This window comes from Rhinoraja longicauda, chromosome 23 (genome assembly GCF_053455715.1).
Source record: "Rhinoraja longicauda isolate Sanriku21f chromosome 23, sRhiLon1.1, whole genome shotgun sequence".
In the NCBI taxonomy this organism is placed as follows: domain Eukaryota; kingdom Metazoa; phylum Chordata; class Chondrichthyes; order Rajiformes; family Arhynchobatidae; genus Rhinoraja; species Rhinoraja longicauda.
The window spans coordinates 12,485,840-12,510,832 of record NC_135975.1 but is presented as its reverse complement, the minus strand read 5'-3'; the positions used below and the strand labels follow the sequence as shown (position 1 = coordinate 12,510,832).

The following is a 24,993-nucleotide window of genomic DNA, read 5'->3' as shown; positions in this document are numbered from 1 at the left end:
TGGAAATTTGTGCAATTGGATCCAGGATCACGTAGTTAGTATTGCAAGGAGAGATTCAGAAAGGATATGCATTTTCTGTCCTAATATTAATAGCAGTGACCCAATCCAAGTGCAAAGTAGGGGACAAGGTGAAATAAGGGCAAGTGTGATATGAAAGGTTTAAAAATGAAAGGTAAATTTCTACCTCAGGTGAGGCATAAAAAGATGATGATCAAGGCTTCATTGCTTCATTCAAACCCTGCTAAATTTTCTGTTCAATTTACATTAATTTTGACAGTGAAGTGCCTCCTTCCCATCGATAACTTCTCCCCGCTGAATGTCTCACTCCATTTCCTGAGAGACCTTTTTTCTGCTTTGCATAGAATGGAAAGCCGTGCAGAATTATCAGGCATCGCACAGACACTGTGGGACAATGACGTGAACAGACTTCAACCGGGGATCGATGTCAAGATTTCCCTTCAGGTTGGACACAGAAAACCCATGCATCTCTGAACTGCCTAATAATACCATACTTTTCCAGGGAACAGATCATGTTCATAGTGCTAGATTGTTGGGAATGAATACATGGAGTGTTAACACTGAACAAGGACAGATTTTGTCAAAGACTACAAAAACAAGAACAAAAACCCCTGCAGAATCGATAGGTATTTCAGGGTGAAGAATTAGGATTGGACCTGAAGTGAATGATCTTGCATTGTCTTGATGATTCCTATGGTTTCAAATAACATTTAAGTCTTTGTTCATTATTGTTGCCAACAGGAGCAAGTCGGACAAACTTACACCGATGTGACCGGCAAAACTACATTTCCGTTGTTCCTCTTTGTGAATGAGGATGTCTTCAAGAAGAAAACATTTTCAGGTGAGAGACTCAGTTCCAGGAGACTCTAGGCTCAAGCTCCAGTTGTGATGGGAGCTGTCAGTCCCAGGATTTCCATGACTCAACAGGAAAACCAATATTGGTTCCATAATAACTATTGGTTATTGGGACTATTGGTTATAAGACTGTTCATCTCTCTCCTCATTGTTAATGTGAAGCCTTATTCCCCCTCTGATAAAGAGTCCCGACCTGAAACATCACCTATCCACATTCGCAGGTGTTGCCTGATCCGCTGAGTTATTCCAGCACTCTATGTCCTTTCCCCCTCTATTTGCTGTTATTGAATCTCTTAATCTTGAATTTATGAAAGGGAAATCTTGGATTTATGAAAGGGAAATCATGCTTGACTAATCTTCTGGAATTTTTTGAGGATGTAACAAGTAAAACAAGGGAAGCCAGTGGATGTAGTGTATCTAGACTTTCAGAAAACCTTTGATAAGGTCCCACACGGGAAATTGGTGAGCAAAATTAGAGCACATGGTATTGGGGGTAGGGTGTTGACATGGATAGAGAATTGGTTGGCAGACAGGAAGCAAAGAGTAGGAGTAAACGGGTCCTTTTCAGAATGGCAGGCAGTGGCGAGTGGAGTGCCGCAAGACTCGGTGTTGGTGCCACAATTGTTTATATATTAATGATTTAGATGAAGGAAATAGAAGTAACACTAGCAAGTTTGCGGATGACACAAAGCTGGGAGGCAGTGTGAACTGCGAAGGGGATGTTAGGAGGTTGTAGGTTGACCTGGACAGGTTGAGTGAGTGGGCAAATGTGTGGCAGATGCAGTATAATGTAGATAAATGTGAGGTTATCCACTTTGGCGGCAAAAACAAGGAAGCAGATTATTATCTCAATGGTGTCAGGTTAGGTAAGGGGGAAGTGCAGCGAGACCTGGGTGTCCTTGTACACCAGTCACTGAAAGTTGGCATGCAGGAACAGCAGGTAGTGAAGAAAGCTAATGGCATGTTGGCCTTGATAACCAGAGGATTTCAGTATAGAAGTAAAGAGATTCTTTTGCAGTTGTCTCGTGCCCTGGTAAGACCACATCTGGAGTATTTTGTGCAGTTTTGGTCTCCTAATTTGAGGAAGGACATCTTTGTAATTGAGGCAGTCCCGCGTAGGTTCATGAGATTGATCCCTGGGATGGCGGGACTGTCATATGAGGAAAGATTGAAAAGACTAGGCTTGTATTCACTGGAGTTTAGAAGGATGAGAGGGGATCTTATAGAGACATATAAAATCATAAAAGGATTGGACAAGCTAGATGCAGGAAAAATGTTCCTAATGTTTGGGGGAGTCCAGAACCAGGGGCCACAGTCTTAGAATAAAGGGGGGGGGGGCATTTAAAACTGAGGTGAGAAGGTACTTTTTTACCCAGAGAGTTGTGGAATTCTCTGCCACAGAGGGCAGTGGAGGCCAAATCACTGGATGAATTTAAGAGAGAGTTAGATAGAGCTCTAGGGGCTAGTGGAATCAAGGGATGTGGGGAGAAGGCAGGCAGGGGTTATTGATTGTGAATGATCAGCCATGATCACAATGAATGGCGGTGCTGGCTCGAAGGGCCGAATGGCCTCCTCCTGCACCTATTTTCTATGTTTCTATGTTTCTAATCTTACTGCCTTTGTTAGTCTCTCAATTCACCAATCCACCTTTGTATTAATCTATTTCACTCTTTAAATTTTATTCCAGCCATTCCCATAGTTCCTGTATTCCCTGCCCATGATACTCTCTTTCGATGCATCAGGTTTTTCATTTCACCCCTAAAAAAAAAAGGACCATTGTCATGACTCTACCCTCATAGTTGAAACAGATGTAGAGATTCTGTTTGAAGTGGAATGCTTTGTACCAAGCTCACTTTCCAAAACTGGCTGCAGTCCTCCAGCAAGATCCGTCACAAACAATTTCATTGATCTAGGACTTGTGTCTTGATAGCCTTCTGCTGTACTATTCACTACATTAACCAGTAACATCCTCTTTCTGTCCTTCCCACCCAAACCACACCTTCCCCAGGTATCTTCCTCTGCAACCGCAGAAGATGCAGCACCTGTTGTTATAACTACTCTCTCGACTCTGCTCAGGGACCTAGACAATCCTTTCAGGGCAGGCAGAGGTTCACTTGCATCTCCTCCAACCACATCTACTGTATCCTTGGTTCAAGACGTACAGGTATGTAGGTTAATTGGCTGGGTAAATGTAAAAATTGTCCCTAGTGGGTGTAGGATAGTGTTAATGTACGGGGATCGCTGGGCGGCACGGACTTGGAGGGCCGAAAAGGCCTGTTTCCGGCTGTATATATATGATATGATATGATAACAATGGCCTGTTTCCTTAATCATCATTACTTTTTTGCATGTCTTTCATTCATTGTTCTTTATCTCTCCACATCACCGTCTGTATATCTTGTTTCCTTTATCCCTAACCAGTCTGAAGAAGGGTCTCGACCCAAAATGTCATCCATTCCTTCTCTCCAGAGATGCTGCCTGTCCCACTGAGTTACTCCAGCTTTTTGTGTCCATCTGTGGTTTAAACCAGCATCTGCAGTTCTTTCTTACACATTCTCTTTTATCCATGAAATTAATCTTTTCCCTATGTCACTCAACCCATATTGTTGGTTATATTTTAGCGTGTGCAGACAGCTAACACCCATTAGTGGCTCCAAAGTAGGCAGGCCACAACACCAATCAGCGTGCAGTGCTGTTTTATTGCCCATCTGCCACTGAGAAGAAGACAGCTTTGTCAACCCACACAGCCGACGTTACTTCACTTGGAATCAAAGATACCAGAGGAACAAGATGGACCACTCTGTTGAAATCGCCAATACAGGTGTAGTACGCAAAGGAGCGTAACGTCCACCATTTTAGTAGGCAAAACCCGCCGTTTGTTAGGCCTCTTGCAGTGTAATCAGTGTTTTGGGGGAACAGTATGTGTGATAATACCATTAAAATGCAGAATACATCTCATCTATCAATTCATATATTTTTCTTTTTAAATGTTTCTGCAAGTTTCTGCCTACTAAAATGGCGCCATGACATACTACGGTTTTTAGGGTCGAATAGTCTATCTTGCTCTACTCTAATATCTTTGCTTGGAATTGTACTTCACTTTTTTCCTTGCACTAAACAAATGCTGGGTACAGGGCTAATCCCCACTTGTGTCCCCCCCCCCCCCCAAAAAATTGTAAAGTTGAACAAAATTCGTGAGAAGCAGCATTGTGTGTAGGACATGGTAATTGGGTAAAATGGGACCTGTCAGGGTCCCATCCAGAGCTGCATGCAAGGTTTGCAGCCACTGTGTTGTGAACGCACTGAAGGCCAGGAAGCAAGGCAGACTAAAAGATCTTTCTGCATGAATGGTGACCTCAATTTACAACCGAAACACACAAGTGCCGAATAAAGAGAGCAAAAGGCATTCTGCTACAAAGACGATAGAGCAGACTTTTGCCGTTCCAAAGCAGATATTCAATTGCTGGACTCTTGAACAAAAACCAAAGTACTTTATGAACTTTGCGGTAGAGTAGCTGCTTTGCAGCGCTTTCAGCGTCAGAGACGCAGGTTCGATCCTGACTACGGGTGCTGTCTGTACAGAGTTTGTACGTTCTCCCTGTGACCACGTGGGTTTTCTCCGAGATCTTCATTCTCCTCCCACACTCCAAAGACATACAGGTATGTAGGTTAATTGGCTTGGTAAATGTAAAATTGTCCCTAGTAGGGAAAAGGATTGCGTTAATATGCGGGGATCGCTGGTCGATGCGGACCCGGTGGTCCGAAGGACCAATTTCTTCGCTGTATTTCTAAACTAAATTAAACTAAACTCAGTGGCTTCAGTCAGCATCTCCACAGGTGCTGCCTGTCATTGTTTTATTCAGTTGCATGGGGTGCTCAGGATGAACACTGCAGTTTCTGATCTGGTAAAACGAGCAACTTTTAGCCTCAATGATCATGAGGGTCAGCAACAGTACAAGGAGCAACCAAGCGTGGCTTCCGATGACTGGTAAAATTAAAGTGATGGTCATCAAAGGGAAAGCATCCAATGGCTAGAGTCATTCTCTGTACAAAGGAAGATGGTGGAGGTTGTAGTTGTTGGCGATGTTTTAGTCTTGGCCCAGGATGCCTGTGAAGAAGTTGCTGAGGGCTTGGTGCTAGGCCCAACTCTCTCCAGCTACTTCCTCAATAATCTTCCTTCCATTCTCTGCTCAGAAGTGGGGTGTTCACTGATCATTGCCCAGTGTTTAAATCCATTTGCAACTCCTCAGCAAATGAAGCAGCTGATGCCTGCAGTGCAGCACCTTTCATGTACACGACTGAGCATAAAAACAAAAACTGCTGAAAATGCTCTGCAGGCTGGGCCGCATTGCTGGGAAGAGAAGTGGAGCTGGCGTTTCAGGTTGAAGACTCGTCAACAGAACTGGGAAGGAGACAAAAGAAGGTTGTTTACCTGCGAGAGCGTGGGAGTGGATTGTCCCTGATAGAGTAAAGCCAGGGTTATCATGGGAATAAGACCAGAAGACATAGGAGCCGAATTAGGCCATTAAATCCATTGAGTCTACGCCACCATTCAATCATGGCTGATCTATTTTTCCCTCTCAACCCCATTCTCCAGCCTTCTCCCCGTAACCTTTGATGCCCTACCTAATCATGAATAATCTTGTTCTAAACATCCCCAACATCTTGGCCTCCACAGACCACTGTGGCAATGAATTCCACAGATTCACCATCCTCTGGCTAAATAAATACCTCCTTATCTCCATTCTAAAGGTATGTCCATTTATAAGCTACAAACAAGGTTTTCTGCTCGATAAATGAATGTTTTTGCTGGGAGTGGAGGACATGGACTTTGTCGATGTTTTTGTCCATGTGCTCACGCTGTAACTGCTCCCATTCACTTGTTGATCTCCAGCCCTCATCATCTCCTCCTCTACAGGCCCAATTCATCTGGGTTTGAGCATGTGCTTGTGGGTGAAACACGTGGTGGACCGACGGTCATTGGATTCCACAACTGGATCCAGTTCTACCTCGAGGAGAAGCTTGGTCATGTGAATTACAGAGGGTACACCATGCCGAATAACCAAGTCAAGGTGAGCAAACCACAAAATAGAGAGGGCATGAAGTTAACTGAGAGTCTAAGATGGGGATAGACAGGTGAATATACACAGTAACAGTGTGAGTTGCAGCCTGGGTCTAATTCAGATGTTCAGCTGGTGTATTGAAAGATTAACTAACTTCTGGCCTGAGTTAGAGCCTGGTTTTTAATTAAGGGTTCAGTGGGACTTATTGAGAAGGATATTAAAGGATATTAGATAACCGACAACTAATTGTGTTGTTGTGGCAGTTTATATGTGGAATGACAGATATTTAGCATAGTTTTTAAGTCTTGAAACCAAGCAAATGATTCCAGGGTGAATGACAGTCACAGAATCATAAAGATGTACAACATGGAGTCAGGCCCTTTGGTCAACCTTTTTGCTCATCTCCACTAATCCCATTTGTCTACACTAGGTTTGCACCTAAATTGCATCTAGCCCATTGCTCTTACACCCAACTTGTTCAGATGTCTGTACGTCTAATTGCCGCTGAGTATTCGGTGGCCTGTAGTATAACCCCAGCAAAGTGATTGCTCTTCTTTATTCCTATATCATTGGACCATACCTCCAGAATCACCTCCGCAGATTCTGCTGTGATGTGATGTTCTCCCTAATCAATAGTGCAACTCCCACTCCTGTTTAGCATCCCCTCTCGCATGTTTGAAATGTCTACATTCCAGTCCTGCCCTTCCCCAATGATATATTTATAATTGCAATAATATCATAAATCTATGTGTTGATCCATGCTCTTGGCTCATCCAACCTCTTTGTGAGGCCCCTTGTATTCTAGTAAATACTGAGCCCCTCAGCTCTCCCAAACTCCCTAACCTGTCTGTGTTTGTTCTGCCCAATGTACTTGTTTGACATCCTCTATGTTTGAGTCAATCTCCCCATCTGCTGCACCACTACAATACTTCCTGACAAAATAGTATAAACAAGTGGGGTTATTTATATATACACACAAACTTCTTAAAATATATACACACACACATTATAAACACACACACACATTATACACGCACACATACACACACACATTATACATACCCATACACGCATATACATGCGTGTATAATGTGTGTTTGTGTCTGTGTGCGTGTACCCACACCCATGCACACACACCCACGCACACACACCCACGCACACACACCTACATTGTACACGCACGCACACATCACACACACACACACACACACACACACACACACACACACACACACACACACATAAATATACACATACACACACACATTATATATGTGATGTGGTAAAAGTTTGGTACAGAGACTCATAGATTGTTCGCAGTAGTTTACAATATGGAATTTAATTGAAGGGTTCAGCTGGCTTCTGTATAAAATTGACTGTGATAAAGGAGGGTTGGATGAGGGAAGTGAGAACAGGGGGCAGGTTTATAATACAGAATAACAAATAGCTGAATGCGACAACTCAGGGACAAGAACATGGAAAAGGCAGCTATTGGAGTGGGCGTGCTGGCTGTGTGTATCCCCCTACCTCGCCTGAGAACTGGAGGCTGGAATTTATTTAAGGAGTTCCGGAATTAACTAACAGAGTTGGCACTTATTTGGGGGATTAAGAGTTTTCTTTCTTTGCAGTTCAGAGCGGAAGGAGACTTTGCTGAGGTGCTCACGGGCTTAATCAGTGCGTAAAATGTTTAGTCGAGGGTTTCAATGGTTTGTTAGTGGTTTTGGAGATTGTTCAAGGAGTTTGAGATATTTAATCATAGGTTTGAAAGTTTCACTTTCGTACTTTAGGTTATTAAAAGGGGATGATCCTTAATAAGAGTTTGGGGTAGACTTGGAGGGTTTGGTGGGGGTGGGGGTTGGATCAAAGAGTTTGAGGGGCTGGAGGATTATATTTCTGTTTCCGCGTGTTCTCGCCCCAACAGCAGCCGGATGAGAATAAGCACCTGCTAACACTGCAGTTCAGCTGGAAGAAGGGGGTGAAGCCTCATGGCAGCTGTTTCCTGGGCATGAGCCCAGAGTTTGAATTCGCCCCGTATACCATCATCTTCCTCGTCTCTCCAGACCGCCAGCTCAAGCTCAGGTTCAGTGAGTACGAGGTGATGATTGTATGTCACAGCAACAAGAACAAGAACATTGAGACCACCTACCCCATTCTCTTGCGCTATTTAGTCAACTCATGGAGGTGAAAGTCAACCCCAAAGAACTCCAAACCCATTCCCCCCTGACCTCCTCTACCTATTTAGCCTCACCTGTTGCCCCCATCTACCTCTCTCTGCCTTAAAAATATCCATTGACCTGGCCCCCACAGCCTTCTGCGGCAAAGAATTCCACAGATTCACCACCCTCTGACAAAATAAATTCCTTCTCATCTCCTTCCTAAAGGAACGATCTTTGTTTCTGAGGCTATTACCTCTAGTCCTGGATTCTCCCACTAATGGAAACATCCTCTTCACATCCACTGCATCCAAGCCTTTCACTATTCAGCACGTTTCAATGAGGTGTCCCTCATTCTTCTAAACTCCAGCGAGTACAGCCACAATGCCGTCAAACATTCATCTTAAGTTAACCCACTCATTCCTGGGATCATTCTTGTAAACCTCCTCTGGATCTTCTCCAGGGCCAGCACATCCTTCCTCAGATATGATGCCCGAAATTGCTCATAATACTCCAAATGCAGCCTGACCAGTGCCTTATAGAGCCTCAGCATGACATCCCTGTTTTTGTATACAAGCCCTCTTGAAATAAATGCTAGCATTGCATTTGCCTTCTTTACTACTGATTCGTCTTGCAAATTAACTTTTTGGGAATCCTGCACCAGCACTCCAAAGTCCCTTTGCATCTCCGATTTCTGCATTCTCTCCCCATTTAGAAAATAGTCTACGCCTTTATTCCGACTACCAAAATGCATGACTCCACACTTTGCTACACTATATTCCATCTGCCACTTCTCTGCCCACTCTCCCAACCTGTCCAAGTCCTTCTGCAGAGTCCCTGCTTTCTCTACACTACCCACCCCTCCACCTACTTTCATATCATCCGCAAACTTGGCCATAAAGCCTTCAATCACCCTCATCCAAATCATTAATATACAAAGTGAAGAGTAGCGGCCCCAGCACCAAGCCCTTTGGAACTCCACTAGTCACTGGCAGCCAAGCAGAAAAAGCCCCCCTTTATAGCCACTCTGTCTTCTGCCAACCTGCTATCCATGCTAGTATCTGCCCTTTGATACCATGGGCTCTCATCTTTTTTAGCAGCCTCACATATGGCACCATATTAAAGGCTTTCTGAAAATCTAGGTAAAGAACTTCCATTGACTCTTCTCTGTCTGTCCGACTATATACTTCTAAGAATTCCAGCAGATTAGTCAGGCAAGTTCTCCCCATCACAAAACCACCCTAACTTTGGCCTATTTTATCATGGACTTTTTAGTAGTCTGCAATCTCATCCTTTGTAATGGACTCTGGAGGTCCAACTCAGCTACATCCTCACCGTGGCCAGAGAGCTGCTCTCTGAATTGTGGCCTGGACTTAGTCTGTTAAGATGCACAAAGGGTATGATGTTCACCAGTGACAACCCCGTGAGAGGTACAGGGGATGCGCTGACCATCATATGTGGCATTCAAAGACCATACAAAAGGATTTGACTCTGCCGAGAGGGATCGTGTAGCACTCTGTCTAAATTTGACTGCTATCAGAAATGTACCTCCGTCTTACATCAGGTGGCTTGGAAACCTCCATCAAATATTTTTTAATAATTCTCTGCAATGATGAAAACAATTTGCTGTCAGGATCTGGGCCGGAATTTATTACTCTTGAATAATTGCCTTTGCAAAAGTGGTGGGAAGCTGGCTTCAGGTTCACCTTCTATCTTTCTGGTGAAAGCACACCTGCATTGTTATTTGGTGGGAAGTTAGACAATAGACACTAGACAATAGACAATAGACAATAGGTGCAGGAGGAGGCCATTCGGCCCTTCGAGCCAGCACCACCATTCAATGTGATCATGGCTGATCATTCTCAATCAGTACCCCGTTCCTGCCTTCTCCCCATACCCCCTGACTCCGCAATCCTTAAGAACTCTATCTAGCTCTCTCTTGAATGCATTCAGAGAATTGGCCTCCTCTGCCCTCTGAGGCAGAGAATTCCACAGATTTACAACTCTCTGACTGAAAAGGTCTTTCCTCATCTCCGTTCTAAATGGCCTACCCCTTATTCGTAAACTGTGGCCCCTGGTTCTGGACTCCCCCAACATTGGGAACATGTTTCCTGCCTCTAACGTGTCCAACCCCTTAATAATCTTATACGTTTCGATAAGATCCCCTCTCAACCTTCTAAATTCCAGTGTATACAAGCCTAGTTGCTCCAGTCTTTCAACATATGACAGTCCCGCCATTCCAGGAATTAACCTAGTAAACCTACGCTGCACGGCCTCAATAGCAAGAATATCCTTCCTCAAATTTGGAGAGCAAAACTGCACACAGTACTCCAGGTGTGGTCTCACTAGGGCCCTGTACAACTGCAGAAGGACCCCTTTGCTCCTATACTCAACTCCTCTGTTATGAAGGCCAAAATTCTATTGGCTTTCTTCACTGCCTGCTGTACCTGCATGCCTCCTTTCAGTGACTGATTCACTAGGACTCCCAGATCTCGTTGTACGTCCCCTTTTCCTAACTTGACACCATTCAGATAATAATCTGCCTTCCTATTCTTACCACCAAAGTGGATAACCTCACACTTATCCACATTAAACTGCAGCTGCCATGCATCCGCCCACTCAAGTCATCCTGCAACCTCATAGCATCTTCCTCACAGTTCACACTACCACCCAGCTTTGTATCATCTGCAAATTTGCTAATGGTACTTTTAATCCCTTCATCCAAGTCATTAATGTTCCAGCGAAAAGACCCAGTAACTATTGTAAAAAAAAAACTATGAAGGCAGCTCAGAAACTATGAAGGACTGCCAATGTCTTTCCAAGTCAGGATAGCATGATCATGCTGACCATAGCCTTTTTATGGACCTACTGCCCTGGTCCTTCTTGCTGATAAAGGTTGCAGGTTTTGGAGGTGCTGTTGTAGTAGCCAGGGTGAATCACATCTCGTGGATGGGACACACTGTGGCCACTGTACCCTGCTGGTGAAGGGAATGAACATACAGAGTGATGGATGGGGTGTCAATCCATTGGATTGCTTTGCTTTGGATGGTGTAGAATTTCTTGATCATTGTTGCCACTGCACTCATTTGGACAAGGAGAGAGTATTCTACATACTGCTGACTTGCATATTATAGAGTGAGGAAAGTATTTGGGCTGTGTGGAGGTGTAACACTGATCATGGGGTACTTAGCATCTGATCTGCTCTTGCTTGGCAGGTCCAGTTGAATTTCTGGTCAATGGTAACCACCAGAGATGTTGAAGGTCTTGACTGGGCGATGCTATTGAAAACAAGGTTAGGAGGTTAGATTCTCTCTTGTTGAAAATTATTCATGACCTACTCATTTTGTGGTGTGAATGTTACTTGTTGGTTATCAGCTCATCACAGGACAGGGTCACTTGTCCTCACCCCATCCTAGTGGCTTGAACTCAAATCCATTAACTCTTTAATGTGGAACTGAAGAACGCAGGAACAGGGCATTTGAAATGACAGGACCTCCCTGCTGGATATGAAACTGCCCCCAGGGCGATCTGAAGATTAGCCATTGAACTTTCAATATATTCTGACCATTAACTGTAGCGGTGACATGATTACTATGCCAGTTCTGGCTCATTGCTGTATGAAATCTTGCTGTGGTCAGATTATGTACTACAATTGTCTACTTGACAACATTCAGATGTCTCAATGTGATATCCTACCATTATCCTTTACCCCGATGAATCTAATTAAATTTTAAGTTTTGATCAAACCTTTTGTGACCTCTTCTCACTTATCATAACTGTGTCCACCTATACCACTTCCACTGGCAGCTCTTTCCATGTATGCATCACCCTTTGTACGAAATTATTATTTGCTTCTGAGGACCCTTTTAAATCTTTTTCTCCTCTCACCTTAAATCTATGCCCTCTATTTTTAGACTCACCTACTTTGAGGAGATGACTGTGACCATTCCCCTTATCTATGCATACTACGCTCCAGGGGAAGAAAAGTCCTAGCCTATCCAGTGTAAGTCAAGTCCTCTCATCACGGTAATATTCTTGTGAATCTTTTGTGCACCCTATCTGGTGTGGGGGCACTGCCTCTCAGAATGTACACTCTGAATCCCCCTCACAATTTTGAGGTCTCAGTGGTCATCTCTCATCATTCTTTATCTCAACGGGTTATGCCAATTTTGCTTAAGTGGACAACCCCTCCATCATCCCTCGAATTGGAGAATCTATGGTGAGCTGATATAGTGCAAGGCAAGGCTTTAGGTACAGAGACCCAAACAGCATGGATTGCTCCAGATTTCTTGCCATTTCCTACATTATCATACTACATATTGCCTTCTTACATAAGCGTTCTTTGCAAACCTTGCAATCTTCACTCGGCTGGCTGGCTTCTGATCACCAGCATATTTGCCTGTGCGCCACTGTCTACACCTGCCTTAGCCCAACACTGTGCTAATGGGGCAGCCCCTATCACAGGTCACTGCCTTACATGTCCTCCACTCCTGTCCCACGTTCCCTGCTTACTCTGAACACTTAATTTTTTTCTGCCCTCTCAGTTCTTCTTTAAAAGCTGAATGGCCAACAGCCCCAGCCCAGCCCAAGTTACCATCACTTTCAGGGCTGAAGAATTCCAATGCTTATTTAAACACAGACATTCTCTCAGTTTTCTTTCTTCCACGCCTTTGAGTTATTAGAGCAAATTTGAGGTAAGAGGTGACGACTGATTTCTGCTGCCATTCCACACAGTCCGAAAAATAACAGTTTAGTTTAGTATAGTTTAGAGATACAGTGCGGAAACAGACCCTTTGCCCCACCAAGTCTGCACAGACCAGCGATCCCTGCACATTAATACTATCCCAGCGCTTTATGTTTTACCTATTTTGCCTTTTCAAGGACTTTTGACAGGAAGGGGGGAAAGCATCCAGTTAATGAATGACAAGACCCTAAACAACATTGATGAACAGAGGAATTGGGTTCCACATCTCCCTGAACGTGGGTGGTCGTTGGTCGGCGCGTTTCTCGGTGCGGCTGAAGTGTTTGTTTCCATGCCGTATCTCTGAACAAAACTAATCAGTCCCGATCCTAAACATCGCATATCCATGTTTTCCAATTGCTGCCTGACCCGCTGAGTTACTCCAGCACGTTTTGCTCAAGGTTCCAGCATCTGCAGTTCCTCGTGTCTATCTTATGCGCATTGATAGACGTCACTTTGCCAATGAGAAGGCAAGAATACTTTAGTTGTCTCCAGTAATTATGTACCTGTTAATTTGTGGAGGGATTCCCATGACGTTTAGTGGTGTGGGTGATGGGTCAAAAGTACCAAGTGGTATTTAGGGACAGGTTGTTATCAAAGCCTTCCATCACAGTGAGGAGGTGACTGGAGGAGACTCACTGTGATGGATGTTTCTTTTTTGTTTTGTGTTGGTTTTGTGATTGTGTGCGTTATTGCTTTATTTTTATTGCTTCTTATTGTTGGACAGTGCGTAACGGAATATTGTCCAAAAGACATGTTTTTTTGGATAAAGGCTATCCTGATCTGATTGTGATGGTCGGCTGCTCTGGTAGGATAGATTGCATGGGATCCAAGGAGAGGAGGGAAAATTGAAAAAGGCAATTCTAAACCAATTAATGCCCTACCTACACCAAAACACCATCCTGGAAAGTTTCCAGTCAGGTTTCAGAGCCCACCACAGCACAGAGTCTGCCTTGTTGAAGGTACACAACGACCTGCTTCTCGCCATCGACACCGGCGACTGTGCAATCCTGCTCCTTCTCGACCTCAGCGCAGCGCTCGATACAGTGGACCACACCATCCTTATTGACCATCTCCGGTACGCGGTTGGCATTGATGGCACTGCCCTGAGCTGGTTCGTTTCCTATCTCAAAGATAGGAGTTTCGCCATCAACATAGGCAGTTATTCCTCTTCTCCAGCTAGCCTCTCCTGCGGAGTTCCACAAGGCTCCATCCTAGGCCCCATTCTCTTCTCTCTATACATGCTCCCCCTTGGCCAAATCATTCAAAGGCACGGCATTTCTTTCCACTGCTATGCCGATGACACACAGCTTTACTTCCTCCTGAAACCCAACAACCGGTCAAATTTAAACAGCCTCTTACACTGCCTTGAGGACATAAAATGTTGGATGGCACAGAACTTCCTCCAATTAAACGAGAGCAAGTCTGAGGTCATCCTATTCGGCCACCCCGACACCATCAAATCGATAACAGGCAGTCTTGGAAGCCTATCCTTCCTAGTCAAACCGCATGTCAAAAACCTCGGTGTGATATTTGACTCTGCATTAAAGTTTGACAAGCAAGTCATCGCTGTGGTAAAAGCCAGCTCCTTCCAACTTCGTACCATAGCTAAAATCAAACCTTTCCTCCAATTCGACGACATTGAAAAAATCATTCACGCTTTCATTTCCTCCCGCCTAGACTACTGCAACTCCCTATACACTGGGATCAGCCAATCATCCCTGTCCCGCCTGCAACTGGTCCAAAACGCCGCAGCGAGACTCCTGACGGGTACCCGTAAAAGGGACCACATCACGCCGATTCTGGCCTCTCTCCACTGGCTCTCTGTACGGTACAGAATCAACTTCAAGCTCCTCCTATTCACATATAAAGCCCTAAATGGACATTTCCCCCCCCTACATCAAAAATCTTCTAACCCACCTCTCTAACTCCAGGTCCTCAGGTCGGCCGACTTGGGGCTACTCACTATCCCGCGGTCTAGGCTTAAGCTCAGGGGTGACCGCGCTTTTGCGGTTGCAGCTCCTAGACTGTGGAACAGCATCCCTCTCCCCATCAGAACTGCCCCCCTCCATCGACTCCTTTAAGTCCAGGCTCAAAACCTATTTCTCCTCCCTAGCGTTTGAGGCCCATTGAGGAGGCGCTGTGAACTGTTTTGTATGTGTTGTTATGTTTGTGTGCTACTGTATGTTTCATTTTTTCCTTAGTACCTAAACAGATGTACAGCACTTTGGTCAACGTGGGTTGTTTTTAAATGTGCTATACAAATAAAATTGACTTGACTTGACTTGACTATGTTCAACCTCCAAATGTGCAAGACATGACACTTGCCCAGATTAAATGCCACCTGCCATTTCCATGCCCAAATCCTGCTCTGTGCATGGCTGCAACTCCCCCTATTTTGGTGTGATCTGCAAATGCATTAACCAATCCATCTATATTACCACCATATCTGCTCCCAAGATGAGACTTTCCATTCTAGGTCATCCGAGGTGTCCACATCCCTTAGTAAACGTCTGTTTTTTGTTGTTTTTGTCTGAATTGTAGTTTAATATGATGTAGTGTTGTATGTTATGTTTTGGGGGGGGGGTGGGAGGGAACGGGAACTGTAACATTCTCTCTCCAGAACGGAGACGTGACCTTTGTTCTGTGTCGTGTCTCCGTTCCCGCTGCGGCCTACCATCAGCCATTCACCTGGGACCACCTGGGGCTCTGGTTCGCAGAGCCCGCGGCGCGGACTCACCACCTGCGGCGCTGGCTGCCTGCGAATGCTGCGGGAACGGCTGCGACTCGTCTCCGGAGGCTCCGGCGCGGGCCGCGTGGACGTCGGAAGCCCGCAGGCCCCTGGATGGGGGCCGACATCGGGAGCTCCGGCAGCGGCAGAGGCAGCGTGTTCGCCCGCCCCGAATTGCGGGGCTTGGGTCGGCCCGCCGCGGACCTTTCACCATCCGGCGCGGCCTGAAATAGGCCGCGGGATTTTTCACCGCCCAGCGGGGGCTTCAATATCGGGAGCCCCGACCGCCCCGACGTGGCAACTCCAACAGCCTGACCGCGGGACAAGACGGCAGGGAAGTGAAAAAGACATTTTGGCCTTCCATCACAGTGAGGAGGGACTGGAGGAGACTCACTGTGATGGATGTTTCTTTTTGTTTGGTGTTAGTTGTGATTGTATGTGTTATTGCATTTTTATTGATTAATCTTATTGGTCTTATTGTTCAACTGCGGGTAATGTTTCATTTTACTACACATTTATGTGTATGTGACAAATAAACGACTATTGACTATTGACTAATTCTATCATTCTCTCATTCGTGCCATTGTTCTACGCTTGCACCCCTCCCCCCAGACGGAACAAGGATAAAGTTCCCCTGGTCCACACCTTTCACCCAACCAGTCTCCACATTCAACACACCTTCCTCTGACACCTCCAACATGATCCCTCCACCAGTCACATCTTCCCATCTTCACCCCTATACCGCTTCTGCAGAGATGGCTCCCTCTGCAACTCTTTGGTTCACTCCTCCCTTGCCACCCTCACCACCCCCTCCCCATGAATTCCCTGCAACTGCAAGAGAGGTAACACCTGTCCCTATGCCTCCTCCCTCACCTCCATCCCGGCACCTCTTTAGGAAGGAGATTTGTTTAGTCAGAGGGTGTTGAATCTGTGGAATTCTTTGCCACAGAAAGCTGTGGATGCTGTCAATGGATATTTTTTAAGGCTGCGATTGATAGATTCTTGGTTAATACAGGTGTCAGAGGTTATGGGGAGAAGGCAGGGGAATGGGGTAAAGAGGGAAAGATGAATCAGCCATAATTGAAAGGTGGAGCAGACTTGGGCCAAATTGCCTAATTCTGCTCCTATCACTTATGAACTTATGAACTCTCAATAACTTGATATGGAACTCATCAGGACCCTGGGGATTTATCCACCTCAATGGTCTTCAAGAGACCCAGCACCACTTCCATCTTGATCTCTAACTGCCCGAGGATATTTGTACACATCACACTAATCCCACTATGCCCTTCTCCTTGGTGAATTCAGATGCAAATTACTCGCTTAATATCTTGTGCACATCCTCTGATTCCAAACATAAAGTTCCTGCTTTATCCTTGAGTGATCATACCTTCTCTCCGGCCACCCACTTGTTTTTAACGTAGGTATAAAATGTAATGAAATAGGAAGCAAGAGTGAGAGGAGTGAATAAACCAAGTGGGTGAGAGTGAAGTAATGTTGTTAGTTACTCCCACCATCTCTCTCACTCTGCATCAGGGCATTGACTGGAGAGTTGGGCAAGGCTTGACTTCCTTCACATCTTGTCCCGACACCTGCCAAGACTGCCAGAATCATGGGGAGTTTGCCCGACACCAGGTTGAGCTGATTTATAAACAGACATCAGAGGTTTTCATACAGATGTGCTGAGGAATTTCTGGGCCCAGTTCATCTTCTGCAGCCCACCCACAGGACTGTGAAAGCTCTCTCCCTGCAACTATTCCACTAACTCCCCATGTATCCTCTCCACAGCCTTTATTTCTCTCCCAGGTGCGGTGTCCGGGACCCGACACACCAGGTGCGGCCGAAGGACAAGAGTTCAAGTGTGTGTCGCCTTCTCCTCAGCGCAGCACTGAGTGCAGAGGTGGGGAGGAAGTAACAGTGGGACAGGAAGGCTGCGAGAAACTGGACTCACACAGCACCAAACACACAGCTCATGATGCAGTTCTCTTTATTATTGGCTGAGAAGCTAAGTGAGTACAGTCACCACAGACAGTGAGAGCGGCTACAAAGAAATCAAAGCACTGGATCCACTGCTGGAAAGGATGAGTGGACCATTCTGGAGTCTTCTAAACTCAGTGCAATCGGTAAGTACAAACAAAAGAACGTGTGCGGTCACACTTTTCCAACTTCCAAGATCCATCCCCTAGAAGCAGGAAAGGAGAAAACATTTTCCTGTTAGTCTACAAGAAAATTGCTGCAGATGCGGAATGTCTTAAATAAATAATTAAATGCTGGAAATACTCGATCTGTCAGATGAAACAAACAGGTGTTGAGGGAAATGATATCTCGAGAAGAAATAGAAGGTTCATAATTTTAAATGTTATCTCTGTGCCTCTCTCCACAGGTGCTGCCTGACCTGCTGAGTGTTTCCAGCATTTCCTGTTTTCTACCTGGTCTAAAAGTACCATCTATTTGAGTCAGAGTCTGTGAGCCATTAATGTTCCCCGACTCTTGATCGGTGAGTTTGCCTTGTAAATAAAGGGAGTCACTTCTGTGGAGGTGCCAGGTGCAGTCAGAGTGTGTGTTGATGAAACCTGAAGCCCCCAATATTTACGGGGGTTTGGACTGTCCCAGCCTGAAGTGTGTGGGCTCTCCCTGGGCTGGAACTCCCTGTGTGGGCTGGACAACACGTTTGTGCCGTCAGATAAACCCAGCCCTCCCCATTCCATTGACCTCACACAACGGGTGCAGAGTCTGGAATCTCTGGAGCTGGAACTTGTGCAACCGATGTCATGTCTAAATCTGGGGATTTTACACCAGTGCACATTCCCAATCCACAGGAACTGATCCTGAATCTATTGAACATTGGAAAATGATCACCAATGCGTCCACTATTTCTAGAGCCACCTCCCTGAGTACCCTGGGATGCAGACCATCAGGCCCTGGGGATTTATCAACCTTCAGTCCCATCAGTCTACCCAATACTATTTCTCGCCTAATGCAAATTTCTTTCCTCTATCCCCCTAGATCCTCTGTCCTCTAGTACATCTGGGAGATTGTTTGTGTCTTCGTTAGTGAAGACACTGCCATTTCCTTGTTATGCATAATAATTTCACCCTCGTCTGCCTTCAAGGGACCTACATTTGTCTTTGCTAATCTTTTTCTCTTAACATACCTAAAGAAGCTTTTACCGTCCTTTATATTCTTGGCCAGCTTCCCCTCTGATTCATCTTTTCAGCCCGTATTGCCCGTTTTGTTACCTTCTGTTGTCCTTTGAATGTTTCCTAATCCTCTGGCTTCCTGCTACTCTTTGCTGTGTTATATATCTTTTCTTTTAGTTTTATTCCATCCCTAACTTCCCTTGTCAGCCACGGTTGCCTCCTACTCCCCTTAGAATCTTTCTTCTGCTTTGGAATGAAATGATCCTGCATCTTCCGGATTATGCCCAGAAATTCATGCCATTGCTGTTCCACCGTCATTCCTGCTAGGATCCCTTTCCAGTCTACCTTGGCCAGCTCCTCTCTCATGCCTTTATAGTCCCCTTTGTTCAACTGCAACACTGACACTTCTGATTTAACCTCTTCCCCCTCAAATTGAAGATTAAAACGAATCATATTATGATCACTACCTCCGAGCAGCTCCTTTACCTCGAGTTCTCTTTATCAAATCTGGTTCATTGGACAACACTAAATCCAGAATGTGTCATGCTACACTATACCTTCCTCTAACTCCAGTGTTGCCCCCTTGTACATTCCTCCTGCACAGTTACACTCGGTGTCTGTTCCCCTGACTCCTGCATTACATCCCATACATCCTCCTCTCACTGCTGGGCAGTCAGTCCAGTTCTGCAGAGCACAGGACCCATGGGGTTGGTTCCCTCCCTCTGTGTAACAGCAGGTCTGTGGCGGTCACCTCCTGTTCAAAACTGTCTCAAATTAACTTCCAACAAAACACCATTTCTGTCACTGTTACACTTACGAAAAATGAGCCAACAACGTCCTGTTTCATTTGCTTTATCCTCATCACAGCATCGGTATTTCGAAGAAGATCCATCGATCCATGTGAAAGGCCCTCCCTGGGGGTGTAAATGAATGGTCATTGGTGTTGGAATGCTGAGTCAGCTGCCATGAACAATACAGGGAGGAGCTGTACCTGAGCCGGAGTGAGAGCAGAATACGAGCAGCCGGGACAAGTAGGGCAGTGGATGGGAGTTTAAACTATGGACTGGCAGGGTGGGGGAATCTCATGGAAGTAACAGGATCCTTGGGATGAAACTGACAGGATCTGAGAGTAAAGGTCAGAGAAGAGGAATATTGGTAACTCAGAAAATGAGTAAAAGATGGTAATTGAACACAAATATAATGTAGGATCGCTCAGAGAATGACAGAGAAGTCCAGTTTTATCCGTGTGAGTTTGCACCTTCTCCCTGTGACCGAGCGGGTTTCCAGTGAGTGCTCCGGGCGTCATGTGTAACTCTATCTCTGAACAACGATGTGACACCAGAGACCCATCAAAGTGTTGACTTTAACCTGCCCTCTGAAAAGGGCAGTGGATGATCAGGGAAGGACAACAAATGCAGGTCTGGCCAGTGTGGTGACGACCTGTAAGCTAACGTGTCATCATTAACTGTACCTTAATGTTGTTTAGGCCAATCCAAACATGTCTCTTTGGATTTGAAGATGCGCGAATCACTTCCAGAATGAATTTGTTGTGTATGAGCGAGGTCACAGTTGCCAGATGTCCAGAATGTGGTTGACGTCTGCAAAACGCCTTTAAACAAACAAAATAGTTTATTTGTTGAGAATTAGTGTGTCTCAAGATCCCTCAAATAAATCGTCAAAAGAGACATTGGCAATGGGTAACTTTATCCCCGAGACACAGAGTTCTCGTTCTTTAATCAAGAACCCCAGCTCTGCGTTAACTCCTGGATTTAGTTTAGTGTAGTATAGAGATACAGCGTGGAAACAGGCCCTTCAGCCCACCGGGTCGGCGCTAACCAGCGATCCCCACACATTAACACTATCCTATATCCACTAGGGACAATTTTTACATTTACCAAGCCAATTAACCTTTGTACGTCTTTGGAGTGTGGGAAGAAACCGAAGATCTGGGTGAAAACCCACGCTGGTCACGAGGAGAACGTACAAACTCCGTCCAGACAGCACCTGTAGTCGGGATGGAACCCGGGTCTCCGACGCTGCATTCACTGTGTGGCAGCAACTCTGCCGCTGCGCCACCATGACCGTATTGGGGAATGTGGAGCTTCCCCCAAATCTCAATATTTCACCCACTGGTCCGAGCGATAGAAACCGGAGCCCACGGCTGCAGTGAAGCGCACCCGTGGAACACATGGACTCATCGCAGGCAATTCAACGACAGGCTGTGCTGTGAGTTCATGGGAATGAACCAGCAGAGAGCAATGTTCCCCAGACCTCCCAGAGCAACCACTGGTTTCAGGGACTTACCTCAGCACTTGTCCATGTCCTTGCCTGAGGAAAATAGCGGTAACAGTTGTTTAGTCTAGGATATTTATACCAGCCTTTCACACAGCGTCCTCGGGATAAAACACGGGTCTCCTCTTCCAATGAATTGTTTGCTCCTGTAAATTGAAGAGATTCAGAATTTTAAACCAACTGAAGTGTCGTCCTGAGTGAGACCGATTGTCTGTTTTTGGCACATGTCCTCTCATTCATTCCTATCTATGGCCCTGTGTAAATGTCTATTCAATTCTACCTGTCTGTACTGCTTCCTCTGGCATCTTCATTGGAAACACTTGCTCTATCCCCTTTCAATCTTTCCACTTGCACCCTAAACCTATGCCCTCTGGTTTTACACTCCTCACGTGATTTTATAAACCTCTAAATACTCACCCTGAAGCCAACTTCAGTCCAACGGCAATAGACCCAACCTATCTTATAACTTTCAGCCAGTTCTGATATCATCCTTGTGAATATTTACTGGACCCTCTCTCACATCCTCCTATAGCTGGGCAATCAGAACAGCACACAATTTCCAGGTGCAGTCTCAGCAACATTTTCTACAACTGTAACATGTATCCTAACTCTTTTAATCAAAGGCCCAGCTGATGTGGGCAAGAGTGCCAAACATCTTCTTCACCAACTTGTCCACCTACATCACCACTTTCAGGGAACTGTGTACTAATAGTGTAATTGTACCCTGGGGTCTCTCTGCTCCACAATAACCCCAGGGCTTTGTTTCATGAATGAAATTAGTTTTCTTCCTTTGTGATCTGCTACTGATCACACACAAACACGTCACAGAGAATTTGAATTAAATTTCCATTGACCACTGTAAATACAATCATTCTCTGTCTCTCTCCTCTGTACCATTGCCAGCACTCTGGCCATCCTCCCTCAAGACTCCATCCTCACCCTCACAGCGGGCAAGTACACTGCACCCATTGCATTGGACCAGTGCCTGCAGAACCTTCTCCTCTGCATCCCCTGGGTTCCTGACAGAGAGTCACATATCCCACTTCCTGCAACTCTGTTTTCCTGTGAAGCGTCACCGTGGAGAAATCTCTGTCTCCTGATGTGGAGGAGAGTCTCCAACTCACCTTCCAACTCAGCAGCTGTGAGATGAGTATCCCAGACAAGAGACATTTCCTACCACATCCCGACCACTCCCAATGTCCACAAATTCCCATGATCCACAGTCCCAACACAGTGCATTCATTCCTCACACCAATATATTTCTAAAGCTCCTGGAATCAATGGACCTTACCTGTCACATCACTGGCAAGCAGTGCAGTCAGCACCAAAACCCACACCAGCATCATGTTTCCTTCCTCGAACCTGAAACACAAGAAAACGATTCATCATTAGTGTCAAGTTTCAGAGTGAAGGTGGGCATATCCTGCTGCTGTTCCCACCTGTCTCTCTCCCAGCTCTCTGTGTGGATGAGGTTTCCAATGCTGCTGCATCTTATATACCTGTAGTTCTGGCATCTTGGAGGCTTTTGGAACCATTGGAATCAAACGCAATTGGGTGCAGCAATCTACATAAAACTCCTGCGGACCAATCACTGACTGACAGATGAGCACAAGATGAACAGGAAGCCACTGATATACAGAAAACCAGTTCAGCAGGCACTGGTACAGTACTGAGAATTTGTTTTTAATCTTCCAAAACCACAGAGTGCATGAGCAACCATTTTGAAAGCAGAGAAATTAATTTTGAAAGATTGGCGGGAGAATAAAGAGAGAGCAGGTTTTTTGATTGAATAGGCAGGTTATCTAAAGAAGCGGGCATTTGAATCGCTGAGGAAGAGAGGCAGCAGCCAGTAAAAGGAAGGCAATATTTAGCGAAACAAGCTGTTGGGAGCGGTCGTGTTGGAAGGGAAGCCATGTTGAAGCCAAGTACAGAACCGAGCACCTTGGCTGAAGACGCTCGGCGAGACCGGCTGATGAAGGGAATGCAGAGCTAGCATGTGAGTTCGTATCAAGCGGGAAATTTTATAAAGGAGTCAGTGGGAATAAGTAAAGTAAGGATGCAGGATCACGTGATGTGCTGCAGCTGCATGGTGCTGGTGGATCCCAATGTGGTTCCTGGTGACCACATCTGCAGCAAGTGTTGGTTGATCGACGAACTCAGCTCAGAATTGATGACGGAATCTGAGCTTTAATCGCTGTGACACATCAGGGAAGGGGAGATTTACCTGGATGCCGTCTGTTTCTTGAGGAAGTCACACCCATTAGATTAACAACTTCCAATTCAGGCCGTGATCAGGTTGTTGAGGATGTGACTGTGAGTGAGGCAGGTATGGGGATTCAAGAGACGGTGTTGGAGGAGCCTCAGCCCTTGAGCTTGTCTAACAGGTCGGAGATACTTGCTTCCAGTGCAGACGCGAGTGGGGGCTGCAGCAATGATGAGCAGCCTAACTATGGCACCATGGATCAGGGAGCCGTTCAAGAGGGGGAGGAGAAGAGACACGTAGTTGTAATTGAGGATAGCACAGACACAATTCTCTATCACAAGGATCGAGAGTCCTGACGGCTGTGTTGCCAGCCTGGTGCCCAGGCTCAGGATGTCTCATCTGAGCAAATTGGCATAGTGTCAATAAGATTAGAGAGTTAAAAGCAAAGACTGGATCAAAGACTGGTGTTGGAGAAGTGGGTTTGAATTCGTAGGTCATTGGCATCAGTATTGGGGAATGCAGGGGCTGATACAATGCAATGAATTCCAGCTGAACCCTACTGGGACCAGGTTTCTGGGGAATCCCACAACTTGGGCTGTAGTTAGGGATTTAAACTAACTGAATCAAGGGATATGGGAAAACAGTAGGAATGGAGTGCTGAATTTGGATGATCAGCCATGATCATATTGAATGGCGGTGCTGGCTCGAAGGGCCAAATGTCCTGCTCCTGCACCTATTTTCTATGTTATTATGTTTCATATCTAAATAGTGGGCGTGGGTTCAATAGATTGGAAAATATGGATGAAGTTAAAGATAAGGAGGTTACAAGTCTCCAAAATAAGAAATAGGAGACCAAATTTAGAAAGGTATAAGATTCTAGCATCAGGCAACATGGGGACTAAATTGAGAAAAAGGCCGGTGACTACAGAACTGAAGCCACTGTATTTGAATGCCCGCAGTATAGGAAACAAACTGCGTGAGACTGCAGCACTGTTAGAATTTGGCCGGTACAACGTTGTGGGCATCACAGAGTTGTGGCGAAAACAGGATCAGAACTGGAAGCTGAACATCATAGGATAGACATCCTATCAAAAAGACAGGCAGGTGGGCTGGAGGTGGGGCGGCTCTGCTGGTGAGGAATGAAACCCAATCCTTCACAAGAACCAACATAGGATCAGAAGATGTAGAATTCTTATGGGTAGAGTTAAGAAATGCAAGGGTAAATAGACCCTGATGGGAGTTATATACAGGCCTTCAATAGTAGCCAGAATGCCAGGTACATGTTGCATTCTATCAAGAATCAAGAGATGGAAAAGGGATGTATCGGTGGTCATGGGGATTTTAATATGCAGGTGGACTGGGAAAATCAGGTTGGTACTGGATCCCAAGAGAATTAATTTGTTGAATGCCAATGAATTGGTTTTTTTAGAGCCGCTCGTGGTCGAGCCCAGGAGGGAAAGGCAATTCTGGATTTGGTATTTTGGAATGAACCAGATTTGATGAGGGAGCTTAAGGTGAAGGAAGCCCTGGGAGGCAGTGATCATAATGTGATGTAATTCAACCTGCAGTTTGAGAGGCAGAAGCTGAAGTTGAATGTATTGGTATTATTGTTGAGGAAGGCGATACACAGACATGAGGGTGGAGCTGGCTAAAGTTGATTGGAAGGTGACCCTAGCAGGAATGACGTTAGTGCAGCAATGGCAGGAGTTTCTGGGAGTAATTCGGAAGACATGGGATCTTTTCATCCCAAAGAGAAAGAACCATACTAAGGGAAGAATGAGGCAACTGTGGCTGACA

The 24,993-nt window shown here is 45.5% G+C and overlaps 2 protein-coding genes across 2 annotated transcripts; one reads left to right on the top strand and one right to left on the bottom strand.

The window, feature by feature from the left end:
- The first annotated feature begins 363 nt into the window (after positions 1-363).
- LOC144604765 (uridylate-specific endoribonuclease B-like) lies at positions 364-17,478 on the top strand. Its single transcript, XM_078419409.1, has 6 exons — positions 364-462; positions 760-859; positions 5,068-5,254; positions 5,768-5,945; positions 7,861-8,020; positions 17,350-17,478. The coding sequence occupies exons 1-6, from the start codon at positions 364-366 to the stop codon at positions 17,451-17,453; spliced, it is 828 nt and encodes a 275-aa protein (XP_078275535.1). The 3' UTR covers positions 17,454-17,478.
- A 65-nt stretch (positions 17,479-17,543) lies between these two features.
- On the bottom strand, positions 17,544-22,440 carry LOC144605089 (snaclec VP12 subunit A-like). Its single transcript, XM_078420138.1, has 6 exons — positions 22,433-22,440; positions 22,285-22,355; positions 21,006-21,139; positions 20,173-20,310; positions 19,519-19,615; positions 17,544-17,743 (listed from the first exon to the last, which is right to left on the bottom strand). Exons 2-6 carry the CDS (start codon positions 22,337-22,339, stop codon positions 17,673-17,675), a joined length of 495 nt encoding a protein of 164 aa, XP_078276264.1. The 5' UTR covers positions 22,340-22,355; positions 22,433-22,440; the 3' UTR covers positions 17,544-17,672.
- Between the last annotated feature and the right edge of the window lie 2,553 nt (positions 22,441-24,993).

Bases quoted from the DNA above. Each gene is read 5' to 3' on its own strand.
- LOC144604765 (XM_078419409.1), top strand. From the start codon at position 364: ATGGAAAGCCGTGCAGAATTATCAGGCATCGCACAGACACTGTGGGAC. The intron at 860-5,067 runs GTGAGAGACTCA...TTCTCTGCTCAG, and splicing joins CAAGAAGAAAACATTTTCAG to AAGTGGGGTGTTCACTGATC. The intron at 8,021-17,349 runs GTGAGTACGAGG...TCCTCTCCACAG, and splicing joins CCAGCTCAAGCTCAGGTTCA to CCTTTATTTCTCTCCCAGGT.
- LOC144605089 (XM_078420138.1), bottom strand. From the start codon at position 22,339: ATGATGCTGGTGTGGGTTTTGGTGCTGACTGCACTGCTTGCCAGTGAT. The intron at 19,616-20,172 runs GTACAGTTAATG...TTACACCCCCAG, and splicing joins TTGGCCTAAACAACATTAAG to GGAGGGCCTTTCACATGGAT. The intron at 17,744-19,518 runs GTAAGTGTAACA...TCCTGCTTCTAG, and splicing joins ACGTTGTTGGCTCATTTTTC to GGGATGGATCTTGGAAGTTG.